The sequence below is a fragment of the Parasteatoda tepidariorum genome, chromosome 1 (assembly GCF_982258835.1).
Source record: "Parasteatoda tepidariorum strain Cologne lab strain chromosome 1, Ptep-v5.0, whole genome shotgun sequence".
Classification (NCBI taxonomy): Eukaryota; Metazoa; Arthropoda; class Arachnida; order Araneae; family Theridiidae; genus Parasteatoda; species Parasteatoda tepidariorum.
The window spans coordinates 27,444,281-27,462,025 of record NC_141755.1 but is presented as its reverse complement, the minus strand read 5'-3'; the positions used below and the strand labels follow the sequence as shown (position 1 = coordinate 27,462,025).

The 17,745-nt window shown below is 27.6% G+C and overlaps 1 protein-coding gene across 1 annotated transcript in view; it reads left to right on the top strand.

Annotated features, from left to right (window-relative positions):
* The window catches only part of LOC107442085 (kinesin heavy chain), a 59,923-nt gene that overhangs the window by 9,070 nt on the left and 33,108 nt on the right, over window positions 1-17,745 (top strand). Inside the window, exons 2-4 of the mRNA XM_016055554.4 lie at window positions 8,279-8,366; window positions 16,253-16,326; window positions 17,209-17,313. Coding sequence (XP_015911040.1) covers window positions 8,279-8,366; window positions 16,253-16,326; window positions 17,209-17,313 — 267 coding nt within the window. The remainder of the gene's footprint in view (window positions 1-8,278; window positions 8,367-16,252; window positions 16,327-17,208; window positions 17,314-17,745) is intronic.

The following is a 17,745-nucleotide window of genomic DNA, read 5'->3' as shown; positions in this document are numbered from 1 at the left end:
AGTTATGACAAGATGCTATTAACATATTAATATCATATAAAATGTAATAACACAATAATAATAAAACATATCAGCAATAATATAATTAGACTTCGTTAACACATAACTGCACTTTACCTGGCATGAAGTCTCCCTATTTAAGGTATCGTTATCAAGCAATAAATTGTTATTTAGTTAAAGAATTCGTTATTTAACACATTATGTTAATAAACTATTGGAGAATTAAGTAAAATAGCCATCTAAACAAATGAAATTTAGTTAAGTAATAATATGGGTTAGGAAATAATTTTTATTTTTTTACTGTTTAATTTTTGAGCAACATTGTAGTAATAACTGCTTAGATAATAAATAGTATACTTTAAATTATAGAATTTTTTTAAAAGCTTTTTTAGCGCTTTTAATTGAATGCTATTATAGCAAGGAAAAAAGAAAAAAAATTTTGATCAGTTTAATTATTAGTAGTTTTTTTTCTCGAAAATAATTTTCTGTACTAGAAATTTTCTATCACTTTTAGCGATATTTTTGCCAGGCTGATTTGTTAATATTTTTGTACCTTTGTAAATTTATTTAAAGTATAAAAAAATGTTGAATAGAAAGGATAGATCTAAAATAATTAGAAAAATTTAAATATAAATAAATTTCACTGCAAAAACCCTAATAAATAAAACGCAGATTAATCTCATACTTTACTTTTTATAGCTTTTTTTTATCAACTTTAAGAAATAAGAAAATCCTGAGAGACTATTAAAAGGGGAAAAAAATTCCGAAATTATCTTGAATTATCAGGATTTAATTACGTGATTATGAGAGTTTGCGTGTAAAATATATTCTCCTTAAATTATAACTGAGAACTTGAACTTGATCCAAGCAGTAATGATGGAAATTTATGAGATAATTTATATTTTAAAGACTTCGTTGCCAAGTGCAGAAAAATGCATGCCATCATTTATGCTTATTATATTAATTAACTATGCAAGAAATATTCCCAAGATTTCTACAATCTGTGCAAATATTCTCCCCTGAAATTAAAGGGAAAATATCGATCTGTACAGCATGCTTAATTATATTTTATTACGAAAATTTTAATGAGTAGTACGAATAGACGTAATTTTTAAAGGTTGTTCTGAATAAATTAGAGGAATAAGATGTGTTAATAGTCTATGAAGTAGTGAAATATTTGGTTAATAAATTAACATTTGAAACTTGTGAATATTAAAATCTTACAAATTATTGAAATAAATTAGGTAAAATAGTATAAAAGAAAAGCTACATGCACCAAACACAAAATTTTTAATATTTTAAAATGAATTTAGTAACTATGTAAGTGTAAGTAAGTTTCTCTAAGTAGAACCAAATGTTGATGCTTAATTGGTACATTTTTAAAATTTAGTACAAACAAAAGGTTTTATGCGTGTCTTACAATTAATGTACATACAGTTCTCTATAGAAGCCTGAATTCTCCATTAAGATTTTGCATAAAAAATTGCGTTAAGAGTAAAACGTAGGTTTAAAAATGCAGTGTAGATAAAAATGCAGATAAAAATATCTGATACATTATTACCTGCAGGTGTGAAAATATATTACATGTAAAAATTTAAGTACAAAATTTGAATGAAATCGGTCGAATAGATCTTGAGAAATAAAATTTTAAATATACGACGTCTTTAAAAATTTGTTAACCCAGAAACTCATCAACCGATTGTGTACAAATTTTGCATTTTGTCATTTAAAATTTATTCTTTGAAATGATGGGAACATTTATGTACCTTGCAGGTAAAAATATTTTTCGACTATCATTAAAAAAAATTATTTAAACTTATTTTTTACATAGATTAACGTAATTTATAATTGTGTGCAAAAATTTTTCGATTTGCTTGAAAAGTTCTCGCAATATAGCAAATACACAAAAAGAGAAAGTAATATTAAGGGATTCAAAGTTTCAACTGCTGTCCTACCTAAGCTATAGGGACATTTTCCAAACAGACGCTACCTTCATATTTTGAGAACCAAAAAATTCAAATTCGTCTAATAAAATTATGTTTATTCATAGACAGAACGTTTTTATGTCTGATTTCGTAACTTAAAATATAATCTGCATTAACTAACTAGCATATTTAAAGTGAAACCATTATATTGAGTTCATATACATAAAAATCCGATCATTAGATAACAATTTATGTATAGTGTTCACTTTATTTTGCGAACTGAGCACTGACTTGATCAGTTTCAAGGTACATATTTAATCTTTCAAAATTTAAAAAAAGCTTAGGTTTTTGCAACTGGGGAATTCATTGTTGATAATATCTCTCGAAAAGCAAGGTGAAATTTGATTTTAAATCAGAAAAATATCATTTAACTTTGCAATCACAGATATTGTCCAATCAGAAAAAATATATATAAAAGGAAAAACACGCAAATTCCATCAATGAACTTAGTAAAAAATCGAGCAAGAATTGCGAATCCGACACTAAGAAATGTTTCGTCAGCTTTTAATTTTTGGAATATTTAGTCTGAGGTATGCTAAAATCGACGTTTCTGGTATTTTCCATACAAGAAATAAAATTGTATAAGAAAGTTTTTTTTTCTGCATTGAAATGCAAATTTTTCTTGTGAAATAGAATAAGAAATATTTTATTTAAATTTGAGAGATACATTTTACTAGATTTTCAAAAAAATTCAAAATGTTTTCAATGTTAAATTTTTGCACTCATAAATGTGATCAGTACTTTTGTATACAGTTGATAGTTTTTATATGCAATTATACTTACCCTTCTCATTTTCTTTAATTATTTTACTGAGCTAAAATATATTATGGCCTTGAAAAATAGTTTTACAATGCATCGCCAACCTTCTAAAGCTCAAGAGATTTTTTTGATCATAATTTTTCTGGATTATGCAATCCTTTCAACAAATTAACTATACAGTAAAAAAAATCATATAACAGTCAATCAAACAATAGTAATTAAATTAATAGAAATCATTTGGTAGTATGTAGTTCATATCAAATAAGCGCAATACTACTGGTCCATGACTTAAAATACAATTATATCCAGTTCTGCTTAAGGAACGCTCTTAAGTATTACTGAAATTGTAATTTTTATGTCGTAACTTTCCTTTTTTTAGATAACAATTTCGTCTGAAAATGAGACGTTTTACATTGTACCACAAGGTACTGGTAGAAGTTTTTATTACTATGATCAATATTCCATTTTATTACTTTTATCTATGCATTAATAAATCTTCGCTGAAGTTAGCAGGTCTATAATGAAAGTAATGACATTGATAATTTGATTAAATATTTTGTTTTTATTAAATTTTGATTAGATATTTCTTTCGTTTATCTGTCTTTAACTAAATCGATTATTGCTTAAGTAGTTGATCGACTTTTGGTAGTTTTTTGTGTCAATGGAGCAATCTTTATGAACGAACTTTGAATTACTGTTGTCACTTTTAAGCTGGCTCAGCACATGTCGAACAACATAAAAAAAAAACGAAATGATGAGCTTTTTGTGCATTCTCAATGAACCGAAGAATCACTTAAAATTAACTTCAATAGTCAAAATAGTTACAGCTGAATTAAGTTTTCATTAGTAAGGAACTATTAAAAGTAATTAATAAAGTCATGATCATTTTAAATTCCTTTAATATATAGATTTGTACTTGCTGTAATGTTATTTTTGACTGATTTCGTTTTTACTTATCATTGAAAATTGAAAGTGATTAGTTGTTAATTTTTATTACTTTCTCTGGTGATCCTGCTTAAGTTTTTTATCAAAAATATTTTCTTGTAAAGATACTTTTTGATTATAAAATTAATGTTGGACATTAAATCATTATGGTACTATTCAAATAAGCTCAAACTCTCTGATTATGCAACAGAAAATTTCCTTATTATTATTATGATTATTGTTATTGTAATTTTTATTTTGATCTTTTGTCATAACGCTGGCGTAAAACATTATGTTTTCAGAGAAATAGAAAAATGATATAGAGTGATTAAAGTACATCTTCACATTATAAAACTGTATTTCACTTTCGAATTTAATAAATTTGTTGAGTATGTAGAGCAGCTGCTTAGTTTTGAAACATTGTTATCGAGAAAAGTGATCGGAATAGAACAAAGTACAAGTGGAGCATAATTTTATCACATGTACCACTAAACTCATTTTGTATGTCAGAGCAAGCTTTGTAATCGAAAATTCGCCCTAGCTAGAATTTATGTTGGAGCTGTATATCTGAGGACATTACTAGCTTTAATCGTTTCTTGATCACTAGGGGAGAGTGGGGTCAATTGTAACATTTTTTACTTAACTATTTTTAACTAACAAAAAATCCAATATATTATTAGTATTAATTGACCGACGAGTAAAGTAAACTATCCTCTACTAGAAAAAAAAATTAATACCTTATTTTAAATGTTATTATATTAGTTATTAACAATTTTTGACAGTCGTGCACCTGTTACAATTGTCCCCACTTATGGGATCAATTGTAACAGTTCATAAATTTAACTAAAACATAGTTAATTATACATATTATCATAGTTGTGATATATTTTTTTATTGATCAAAATAGTAAGGATATTTTAGGAGTAAAAATAATAATGAGCAGAGACCTATAGGGTTAAACTTTTAACTTTAAGGGGTTAAGAATTTCAATTTATGCTGTGAAAGGTGACAAATAAAATAATGCACATGCAACATAATATAAATGATATAGGAAACTATTGGTGGTTCTTAAAGAGTTAAGTAATGGTTTGTAAACATAAGAAATTGGATCTAAGGGGTTAAACAATTGCAATTGAAATTATGAATTTTATTTTCAGCTGTTACAATTGTCCCTTTACTTATTGTTACAATCGTCCCCAAGACGCCATTTCAGCTTCATTTGTTAAAAACAATGCTAGTTACTTAACAAAACTAATCTTTTTCTTTTGAAATGTTAATTAAGGTGTCCACTTACATATTCGGTTAATAATTTTTATTTGTTTAAACCAAAATTACTGTGTTACAATATAATATTCTAATACCAAAAAAAGTACTTACGTAGCGTGAAAATATCTTTTGGGATGCAACTCTTTCAAAAGTACATAAAAATGGTGGCCAGCAGGGGTGTACACGTAGATTTATTAAATACACCTTGTGCGCCACCTGGGAGCCAAATCTAGAACCCGACACTCGAAATTTCTGCTCTGTTACAATCGTACCCTGTTACAATTGACCCCACTCTCCCCTACTAACTGAGCTATAACCTAATACAATTTCAACCATTTTCTAACTATCAGGAATTTATCTCCAATTTTAAACCTTTCTCAACAATCGAGATTTTCCAAACTTCAACCAGAGGAGCCGGAATAGCCTAGTTGGTAGGACGTTGGATTCGTGTTCAAGAGAACAGGAATTCGAATCCAGCCGGCCTATGGTCCAATGGTGACTAGTGCACGTTAAATCTGTCAGGGTCACAAACCCCTCCAAGTTCCGATAACAAATCAATGCTTCCATCTATCAATGGTCCATCAATGGAAAACCATCAAAAATTTTGAATTTGGTATTCTTTTTTTTTTGTTTTAGATTTGGCAATAATAGAAATGATTTCTCCTTTTAAATCCATTTGAAAAATATAATTAATATTTTTATTTTTGTATATGTACAATCGTTACTTAGAATGAAAGTAAAAGTTCTGCTGGGTACATGTGGAGACTATTAGCCTACTTAAATTGGAAAGACCCCTATATATTTCACGTAAAAATGAAAAAAAAATTATTTTTTTTAATACTTTGGTGATTAATTTTGTTATTGTCTATCCAGCTATTAACTAAACAACTGGAGATAAGATTATATTAACATTTTTAGTGCAAACCTTAAGTTAAAAATTTTAAGGAATAAATATGATTTCCCACAAGGAGATAGAATAGCAGAAATTAAGTTGTTCTTTTTTAGTATGAATATTATTTGAAATGAATGAATATGAGTGTGCAAATTTTCTTCTGTAAAAATCTTAAATATATTTTTGTTTAAAAAATTCAAGCTTCGAGATTATTTCCTCCAACATTACCTTACTTCGCGTGCTAACAAGAGAAAAGAAACTGAAGGAACTTTTTAAGATTATTCAGCATAAAACATAAAATATTTTACGAAAGTAATAATCTTGGCAACAAAAGCTTTAACTTCTTCGGTTTGTGTAAGCGGTATTTATAGTACCCTGAGGGATTGAGGTACTTATATATAGTTTACTACTTCAAAGTTTTGCTAGCTAGGAGAAGTATAAAAGGAAAGCTTGAAAGATAAGTTTTATTCCTTTCGATAAGACATACTTGATTTTAGGCTTCGCTTTCAAAACAATTTTTTTCCAAATCAAAATTGACTATAACTGCTTCCGTACTAATTTGTTGGTGGACTGGTATAATAAATAAAAAGGAAAACAATCAATAATGGAACGGAAAATAAGTTCTCGCTTTTAAAATTCTATCGATTTTTATTACTCGATACGTTTTGGAAAAATATTCGCGTGACTAAATACATTCTTTTTCTTCATACTGTTAATAAATAGGAATTTTGTTAATAATATTTTTTTTAAATTTATAAAAATGAGTAGTAGAATGGAATTAGGTTTTAAGTTGTGAAATGAATTAAATAACGCTAGCAAGATATTATTTGTCATAATTTTTTTTATACAGAACCATATACGAAAAACTTTGTGGAAGATCATGTTTAAATATCTTTGAAAATATAAAATTTTTCAAATTTGATCCTATAGATCAGTGTTCTCCAACCCCCGGTTCGCGGACCGGTACCGGTCCATGGATCAAATGGTATCAGGCACCCCATTTCATTGAAACTGAATTTAAATTCCTAGGTTTATACCCCAAATTAAAAATATCTGTGTTCCATTAAAATTTACTTTATTTTAAAAAAGTGGCCCCCGAAGGCAGTGACATAAATTTTTTAATGTTTGTAACGCATTGTCTCCGATTACCCACAGATGGAACCGTCTCATTGCAAAGAAGCAAACTCAGGGTTCTCATTGATTTAACGTTAAGTTAAAATGTTAAATCACTTTATACTTATTTTTTGGTATAACGGTATTTTATTTTCAAGGCATGTTTAAATACAATTAAATTAAATTAATAATACAAAATAATCTAAAATATAAACAATCAACCTCCTCCTCCCCCCCCCCCAGAGGGCCGCGGAAAAATTATCTAACGTTGACAGGTCTGCGGTGATAAAAAAAGGTTGGGGAACACTGATATAGATGATAAGGAGCTTTTAAGCAATTTTGTTTGCTCTTTTTAGCTATCATGAATTAAATTTACTTTTATGCACTTTTTACTCTTCTTTGTAATTAAACGTATTTATTACTTTTTCCTAATTTATTTCAATGAATAAAAAATTTGAATTGAAAGTTTGAAGCGAGTGTTTTAAAAAGCAAAATAATAAACCATATTCTTTTTTTGGACTTTCTTAAATGCGTCGGATAGTGAAGAACGTTTATTTGCTAATATATTACATACATTTCTGGTCATGTGGAATTTTGAAATAACTAGAAATAACTGTCTCTGACATATTACTTCTAAACATCATTAAAATTCAAAATTTATAAATTTAGTAAAATATAATTTAAATTTTCTTTAGTATCTTTATTCAAAACAAATCCTTACTCATCATAATTATTACTCGTTTGCTCTTGTAACATCAATAACCTGACTTAAAAGGTTAATGGGAAGAACATGTTTAAGGCCATTTAGTGAAAATGGGTAAATCTCTCATGGGATGTGCATAAATGTCAAGAAGCCCCTTGCAAAACAGTATTATTATTGTTATTATTTTTGAAAAATGGATTTAAAATTGAGGCATATATCTTGAACGTCGGTACTGAAGCCCATCATAAATTCATAAAGAATTTTAAAATTTAATTTTTTGAAAATGCTACTCAACATATAGTTAATACAATCAACATTAATTATAATTTTTCAAAAAATGGATCTTTTATCACTTATTTCCAAAAAATTTTATTAGAAGGGATCAAGAGGGTTACAATTTTATTTCTTAAAACAATAGTTTCACATAGAATGAATCTTTGAGATAAATATTTTCATGAAAAACTTTATTTTTGAAAGATACAAACAAAAAATGCAAACATTACAGAGACACTTCTATTAAATGATGTTTTTCATGGTTTCTGTGAACCTGATTAATGTTACTCAATTATTAGTAATTACTCAATTGAATGATGAGGGTATGGTTTATTAATTACTAACAACTATAAATTTTTTTAGGGCAAAGTGTACATATATGACAAAGTATTTAAGCCAAATGCTACTCAAGAAAAAGTATATAACGATTCAGCACAAGCAATAGTTAAAGGTAAGTTTATTATGTATTAAATCCAGTCTTGTATTTCAGTTTATCCCATTTTTATTATTTGATTATCTGTGTAATCAATTTAGAGTGCCTGTGATTCTGGATACTCTGCTCTATTTTTTTTTACCTCTATTTACCCTGAAAACTGTATAATATTTTTAAACAACACTTTGGTCTAATGATTCCATGAAGTATATAAAGATTACTAACTTAGTTTGAATTATTAGATTAATTACAAGTGTTTAATAAATTTGAAAAAAAGATATCAATTTTATATTTGGAATTTCGTTATTTCAGCAAAGTTAAATGATAGAATCATTAGTAATCTGATAACTGAATATTTGTTGATGATTCCATTTTCTTTTAAGAATGAAACTTAAGAGATTGTAAACTTGCTTTATAAATGCAATTATGGCAAAAACTTTTCTTTCTGAACTTCTCGTTAAAGATTTTCTTAAAATTTGATTAACATGTTGTAATCCACAGTGTGTTTCACGAATACAATAAATAAAAAAAAATTCGCTTGCATTTAATACTACAGTGACAAAAAAGCTATTGAATATTTGGCCAGTTATCTAAACTTAATACGAATATCACACGAGAGAAAAATATGAGCAACCGTACTGTTTGTCTACGATAGGTACTCTGTCCGCCATTCGTCTGGAGGGGTGGCGGGGACTATGGTAACGAGGTATGATTATTTCAAGTAGGGGTGCGGAGTCCCTCTTTAAGACTGGTTTCGGTGGGAGAAAAGGAGACTTCTTTCTTCGATCTATTGTATTAGCCCTAGAGTTAAGAGAAATGAGCATTCGCGCCTGAAACATCGTTTAGAGCGTGTGATTCCTTTTTTTTAAATCTTTTCTCTTTTTCAAAAGCTTCTGTTTTAGAAAAAAAATTTAAAAAATTTATATGTATGTATGGAATATGTATGGAAATTGTATAAAATTGTTTAAAGCAGCTCAATGTTTTATTAATAAATAACTCATCTATAAATTTATCATACATAGTAAATTGGTTATTAAGAAAAAAATAAATTTGCTAATAAAAACTGTTTTTACTGTTTTTAATAAATAGTGAAAAAAAACTGTACAGGTTACAATAAAATATGAATAAGAAAACGTAATTTAAGCAAAAAGAAACTTCAGATAATTTCAGATGGTTAGATGGGTGCTGATAAAAATCATCGTTGATAGTTTTAGATTTCATCCTAGTTGCGGTCACTTGCTTTCAGTTTCAAAAAAAAAATAAATAAATAAATAAAATATTTAAAAATTAATAATCAAAACAAAGATATTTAATATTTCTTTGGCACAGATAACGTGAACTATTTTTATTTTCAGCAAAAGTTTTATCTCCTTTTAAAATCAGAGTTATTAAGTTTAAGCTCTTCACTTTTTCCAGAAAATTCAAGTAATAAAAGAAATTAACTGCTTTAAAAAATGTGCAAGTTTAGAAATTAAACCATATAACAATCAATGAACATTCGTAATAAATATCGTAAAATTAAAAAGTAATATTAAAAAAACCTATACTACCCTTAATGTCAGAATTTGTTCACTTTTTTTCCTTTGTATTTAAAAAATAACAACTGATTGAATCGAGAGAATTATTTTAAGTAAAAAAGAAATATTCATGCGAATCTTAAAAAAGTTCTTGAATCAGATTAAATAAGTCTCCTACTGAGTCAGCCAATCCGGTATACTCCCCATACAAGCTATCATCGAAGGCGCAAGAAAAGGTGACCTCTTCATCGAAGCCACCCTCCCTAAAATGCTCTCTTCTTGTTTCCATAGCACCAGACTGCCGCAGACTTTGTGGCGGACAGAGTACCTATCGTAGACAAACAGTAAGCGTAACCTCACCTCAAAAGACAATTTTGCTGTTCGGATTTGCCGATAGGGTTGCTTATTTGCCCGAACTGTTGACTGTAACGGGTTACCATATTTTGTTATTTATCTTAAACTTTAAGCTAATATAATTTTTTTTATCGTCTGATACTATTAACTTATAGTTTCTCAACGCTGTTACTTAGCATTTTCCGATTTTTTTTACATTGAATCGAGTGGGTAATATTTTTGAAGTTATTAACATTTTATGTATAAAAAGTAGAGTTTTTTACTAATAAATGTTTACGTATCTAACGTTGCTATCTAGGCAAGTGAGGTATCGCTACCCATGGTATTCATTATGCTGAATCGAATGAAAATAAAAAAATGTTGTCTGATTTAATAGTTCAGCAGTTATAAAATTTATTAAAGGTTTCTCATGAACAAAATATTTAAAGTTTTGGTTATACTAATTTACGCAAGAGACATTGCCATCTAGACAATTGAGACATTGCTTCAAATTTATTTTACACTAAATCTATTAAAATCAAAACTAACCATTTAAACTAATAGTTTAAAAGAAATGAGGATTTTATGCATGAAATTTACAATTTCTGACTTGCCTTTTACCCATAAAGTACTTATAACTTTACAACCATAAGACCTATCAAATCAACTTAGATTTTCTAAAAAATTTAGTTCAAAAAAATACGTAAAAAATAATACCTGACTTGCCAATTTAACAGTGTCTAAAAGTTTTATTCTCATATAGTTAATTAATTGATATTACATTAATTGTAATTATAATCAGAAATATTACTTTTGCGAATTTATCATTTTTGATTATAATAATTTTCTATAACAAGAGGCTTGGTTATGGCGAAGGAAATGTCGCACTTACAGTTTATTATTGGAAAATTAAAAACATTGGTATAATGTAAATTACTGGACAAAATTGGTACATTAAAAATTACCGGACTTATTTTAAAACAAATTTATTGTAACATGCAACGTACAAATTCAAATTAAATAATAACTAAGGGAAAAACAATGTCTTCTTAAGAGCACCGTACCATAAAATGAAGTAAATTTGTAAGAGACAAGGTAAATATTCATCCCACATAATTTCTGAGTTTTCCAACTGTTACTGTTTCAAAACAAGTTTTTCAAAAATTAAGAGAATTCTTAGGGAAGAATAAAATAATTATCTCAAAAAAAAAAAAACTTAAGACTTTTTTCAAATAATTGAACATATGCTTTTATAATCAACAAAATTAAAGATTATAAACCGAGATTAAAATTTAAAAATAAAAAAATACAACTCTATTATATCATATTTCATATGCTAGAATAATGAATAAAAGTTTGGAGAAATACTTGGCGAATTGAAGCTTTTCACCAGCAGAAATCATTATCTATTCTATTAGTTTAGAATGAATGAATATTCTTTTTAAAAAAAAACATTCAGCAAGAAAATAGTTTACTGCACTTGCCACTGCTAAAATGATATGCAGATTGGTAGCTACTTTATTTACGTCACACTAGAGTTGCACAATGGGTTATTGGCGACGGAGGACATGCATCCTTGAGGATGATCCGAAGACATGCCATCGCAGTTTCGATCCTCTGCAGAGGGGATGGTTCCCGTTCTCTGGTAGTCCGACAACCTGCGCGCGAAGTCGAGCACTTTACAGTGGAGCAGATTAACGACAGCCGATACCCCGCACCCTTGGTCCCTACGCAGACTGATCAAAGTGGTCACCCACTCGCTTACTGGCCGCAGCCAGTGATGCTTGACGTCGGTGTTCAACTGGGAACCTTGTCTTTACGACCAGTCCACTGCAGGACATCATTATATGTATAGCTTTTTGCTTTTAAGCCAAAGAAGTTTGAGTTAGCTGGATGCTAAATCAGATAATAAATTTCCAGATTGTGGTATATATCTTTCTTGCGCATGAATCTAGTACCCTATTCCATAATATAATATTTCAATATAATATGATGTGCAGATTGCTGTTATGGTACATCAATTGCATTGAGTTTTCCTTTTCATCAGATGAAAGTATCTATAATTCTTAAATTTAAAAATAAATGTTATTTTTACACTGTGAAACTGTTCTTTTTCATCAATGAAAAATTTCGTCCGATTATCCTCTTCCTCTCCACTGACGCCATTATTGTTTTAAATGTCATCGCATCGAATTGAAAAGTCATAAACCGCAAATGATCTGATTGGTCCAAGTGTGAATTGCTTTAAATTATAGGCAATTTTTTCTCAACGAGAGAAACAGGTTATTGATATTTTGGACAACTGTGAGAATTTTCGCAATTTTCGGAGGAAGTTGAGGATGTGATTGTGCTTCCGATTGTCTTTGCCAATAATTTTCATCATCGTGTGATATACCTATTAAGTATGTTGAGAGGAAAAAATAAAAAATTACTACGTTTAGGAAAACGCAACTAATTCATGCCACTTCCACATTTTTTTTTTAAATTTTTTATCTTTTATCCTTTTTTTATCATCCACTCTTTCATCTTCCTCTTCTGCTTTAGTTTCTTCTTTCCTTCATCGCTTTTTCTTTCTCCTTCATAATATCCTTCATCGTTTTTTAATTTTTTTTTACCCATTCTCCCTTTTTTTACTCATATTCTTCCTATCTTCCCTTCTTGCGAATGTGCATTTTCTTCTTTAGTCTTCCTTTCTTATTTCCTTTCTTCGTTAACTTTTTTGCATTTTACCTTTATTTCTACCTTTTCCTTCCTTCTTTTCCCCCTTTTCTTCTTCTTTTTTTCCTGACCGCTCGCAAACTTACTCGACATTTCCTAGACCACACTTTTTTGCCCATGGTTTTTCTCATATACCGGTAATGTAGTTGATATTTGATAAACTAATTAATAAAATTAATAATAACTTACATTAATGGGTTGTGTCAAAAACAAAAAAAAATCGAAATGTGTATGGGACAGAACTATTTTCAGTAATAGATTTATAGAAAACATAAATTTAAAATTCAAAAATATTTTGAATTTTAAAAGCATATTTTATTTATTACATATGATGTATATTAATTATGTTGTATTTTTAATTGCATGTAATTTCTAATGAAGTATATATTACCATACAATAATGGAAGAAATACTTTCAGTTTTTTAAATTTTTTTAAATTTCTCAAGTATTACTTAAAGGATTATTTTGTAGCTTTAGAAGTGTTTAGTTCATGCGATTTTTCACACTTACCAATAAGATTTAAAGCTTTCAAAGGTTTGGTAGACAAACAAAATACGATTTACGACAAAATTATGGAAAAAAATCTTTTCTGCGCATGTGCAGTGTAAAAGAATTACTTTAAATACTCATATCTTGTGCAGTTTTTTAAAAAAAATTTAAAACATTTCAATAAATAATTTTTTAATTAATTTTAAATCGCTCCAGAAATGTTTATTTCCTATGAATATTTTTAAAGTTATACTAAAAGAACGTAAGACAATTTTTTTAAATAAATCTATCCATATTTCCAGAAATATTTACATTAGGTTCGGGCTATTTCATGCGGTTCTTAAAAATAACAATTTAAGTAATCGATCCAAGTTACAAGCTTATTGCTTGATTTTCTGGCATAGGTTGTTCGAAAATACTTTGTTTTCCATCGTAATGCATTGTAGGTCTCCCGAACCTCTGGAAGCTTCGAATTTTATTTCTAGGTATGAGAAATCGCATGAACTAAACACTTCTAAAGTTTCAAAATAATCCTTTAATAATCCTTAAATGCGAAATTTAAAAAAATTTCCAGAACTGAAAGTGTTTCTTCCATTATTGTAGGGTAGTGTACTTCTATAAATAATCGTAAATTCTTTCCAAAACATTGAATACCTTAAAATATAACAAGTTAAATAATTCTTTTTATTATTAATTTTTAAACCAAAAAATGTTTTTAAAAAAATCCGGCAACAAGGAAATTTATGGCGGTATTAAAAAGTCTTTTTATTTAAATTATTATTAAAAGGATAATTATTATTCAATCAAAATAATAATTTAAGGGATAAATTAATTCAACCCTTTAATAAAAAAAGATTGAATATTCTTCCGTTTTTATGTAAAATTTCAAGAAACAGTAAGTGCTTGATGGTAAAAGATAGTGAATTTGGTATCTGTCATCAGCTGATAAGTAAGACCGAGAGCAAAGAGAAGGGGAAAAGTTGTGTAAGAAGCTAGCCACCGCCCAGATCGATAGTCAGCGTATCACGTGATCTAAGAAGATTTTGAGCCATTCTCTTATGGACATGTGGTCGCCGAAGCCTGCCCGTTCGATATCACTTTTACCTTCCTATGAATAGAACAATAAAATCGAAAAGACCGCCCATGTGCGTGATTTAGCTCCCAAACGCAATTGGAAAAAGGGGAAAAGCAATATTTTAAAGTTTTGAGTGAAAAAAATATATCTAATTTTAATTGAATTTATTATTTTAAACTTAAAATATATTATAGTTTTGGTTTTTTCATTATTTTAGATTGTTAACAAATGAACGAACTTTGGCTATTTACATAACGTCATGAGAATTACTAGAAAATTTTTAATATTCAACTCTTGAAAGCAAACTTTTTTTTTATTTTTCACCAGATTAGCTTTTCTACTATTTTAAGAAGTTACAAGAGTTTCAAAAATAATATTTTTAAAAAATAATTATTTTTATTCTTTTTTACTTTTAAGTATAACATGTAAGGAATAAATACCCAAAGCTTTAAATCAAGTAAAACCGTCCATAGGAGAAAAAAATCTACTCTCCCACAATCAGCTAAGAGCGAAAATAAAAAATTTGAATTTTCCCAAATCTCTGTTTAGATGAGAGTGAGTACGGTTTTACATAAAAAATGCACCGATCTTAATGGAATTTCGCACTTTTCTTCTTGACAGAATTCACTAAATATTGAGCGAAGGATTTTTTTTTTTTTGAATGCAACTTATTTTACGAAGCCATCCATATACTATCTAAATCCCACCTTAAACGTTTCTTTCTGATCTATAATTTTTTTATTTAAAAACTTTTGCAAACTTTCCCTTCAATTTCTGTTTAATTTTATCTGAACGAATCGTACAAAATTTTAACAAAAAGTTTTTGAGAAGTTGTGTTCACTGCAGTGTTACTTTTCGATAAGAGATCTTTGAAAATAAGCTGTCGAAATTTCAACATTTTTTGACTAAATTTTTATTAAATATCATTGAAGTACTGTTGTTTTTAAATGAAATAATTCTTATTAACAAAGTCAGAATAAAATAATTATCTCATTATACTTAAAAAGCTAAAGAAAATATACTTTTTTTTCATTTCAAGCATATGTAACATTTAAATTAAATTTTAAAAAAATGTGGATAAATGATGAATAAATTTTAAAAAAAATGTTTTAGCTATTTATTTTTTCAGGTAAACATTTTAACCAAATTTTAAAGCATGCATATTTTTTCTAATCAAAGTCGAAAAAATAAGTTTTTTAAAAAAGAATTTGTTCTCTTAAAATAGTTTTAAATAGTTCACTTAAAAATTACAATTAATTATCCTATTAAAATAAAAAAGATAATCTACTTCATCCAGGCTAACCTACCGAGAACTGTGTGAACACGATTTTCTTATTTATTAGGTAACTAATTAATACATTTAAAAATTTTTGTTTTATTTATGGACATATATTATTTCGAACGCAGTTTTCCAATTTGAAATTTTAAGCATGCATGTAAAAAACCTTTTCTTTTCTAAAAAGATCATTAAACCCTTTTTGCAATCATAACTGGGTATACAGTTTTTTTCTTAAACAGAAAATTAACAGTAATCTTGAAAGCATGTAATAAACAGTCCTAAACCTTGACATTATTCTAAGTTATCTAGATTACCTAATGAACCTTTGTATTGATTATGTAGTTTCTCCCTATTTTTATAAATCCATCACTTTTTTTATTCTCTACTAAACTTTACAAGTCACCATTAAATAATTTTGCATGGCTTGATCTTAAAATTTTATTTTTTATTTCACTTTTTAAAAAAAAATTAATGTTTGCTTTATCTTTTCAGATGTTCTTATGGGATACAATGGCACGATATTTGCTTATGGTCAGACTTCAAGCGGTAAAACTCACACAATGGAGGTAAAAATATAATCCATTAAAAAAAATTAATAATTGGATTCTTTTCACATAAACAAGCTTTCATTCATAAGTTTATTATTTTATGTATGAGCATTTACAATCCAAATGATAGAGTGTTAGAAAAATATGTTAAGGAAAGTTTGATATGTTTTTTACGGAAGAGATTGAAAAAAACTTTCGAAACTCAAATATCTGAACACAAATTGAAAATATTTTCAACTAAAAGCAGTATATTTTAAAATGGATACCGAAGCTCTGCCGATAGTCAGTTGCTATCATCTCAAGCTTCCACTGAACTTATGAATACAATATTTTGAAGAAGCTAATTTCTTCTATTTTGTTTTCCTAAAAATTTATAGTAGCTTGAAAAAGATTTTCATTTTGTTGTGTTACTTAATCAGAAATTCAGTTCATATGAAATAAAGTAAATTAGAAATATAAAAATATAAGTTAAAAGAATATATTATTAAAATACGTAGTGCGATATCCCAACACATGAAAATAATTTTTTCAATGTCTATTGCACCATAATAAAACAATGTATCAACAAAGGAGCCGAACTCTCTCTTCTCAAAGTCAAGAATTATTCAAGCATTGTGAATTCAATACTTTTTTAAAAAAGTTTTTCTTTAAAAAAAATTACAGGATTTGTAGAATTTTGAATAATTGAAACAGTTTTTAAAATGTGTCAAATAATATAAAATTATTTATTTTGTTTTTATTGACTTTTTTATTGATTCAAATGTAATTAATTTTATTATATCTTTGGTTTTTTTTTTTTGCAACGTCTTGGGGGCATTTTATTTCCCAACTCTTATTGCTAAATTGATTAAGATACATTTTATTGGAAAGATCAATGTAAATTTTTTTTTTACCTTTTAGGGTATCCTGGGTGATCACATTCAACAAGGTATTATTCCTAGAATCGTTAATGACATATTTAATCACATCTATTCCATGGATGAAAATATAGAATTTCATATAAAGGTAAGTTTAACAGTACAGATTTAGCTAACCATTTTTTGTGTATGCAAACTTAATCACTAAACATACTAACTAATACTAAAGAAAATAATTTTACGGCAAATAAGTTACAACAAGAACCAAGTATTTGCATAGAGAATAGAACCGATAATTAACGTATCCGACTAGTTTAGACAATTTTTAAAAAAATATTAATATAAAATTTAAAAAAAATAATTTATTTGTCTTATTATTTATAAAAACTTGAAAAACTAGCAGAACAATTATTATTATTTTTTCATGAGGATTTCCTTTGGAAGGCTATCAACTATGTTTTGAACCATTATCTTAAAAGCAAGTGCATATACTACTTAGTAAGAGATCAATATAAGTTAAAAAAGCAAATTTTTAAAAATTTCCACACTTGTATTTACGAGAAAACATGAATAGAAAACG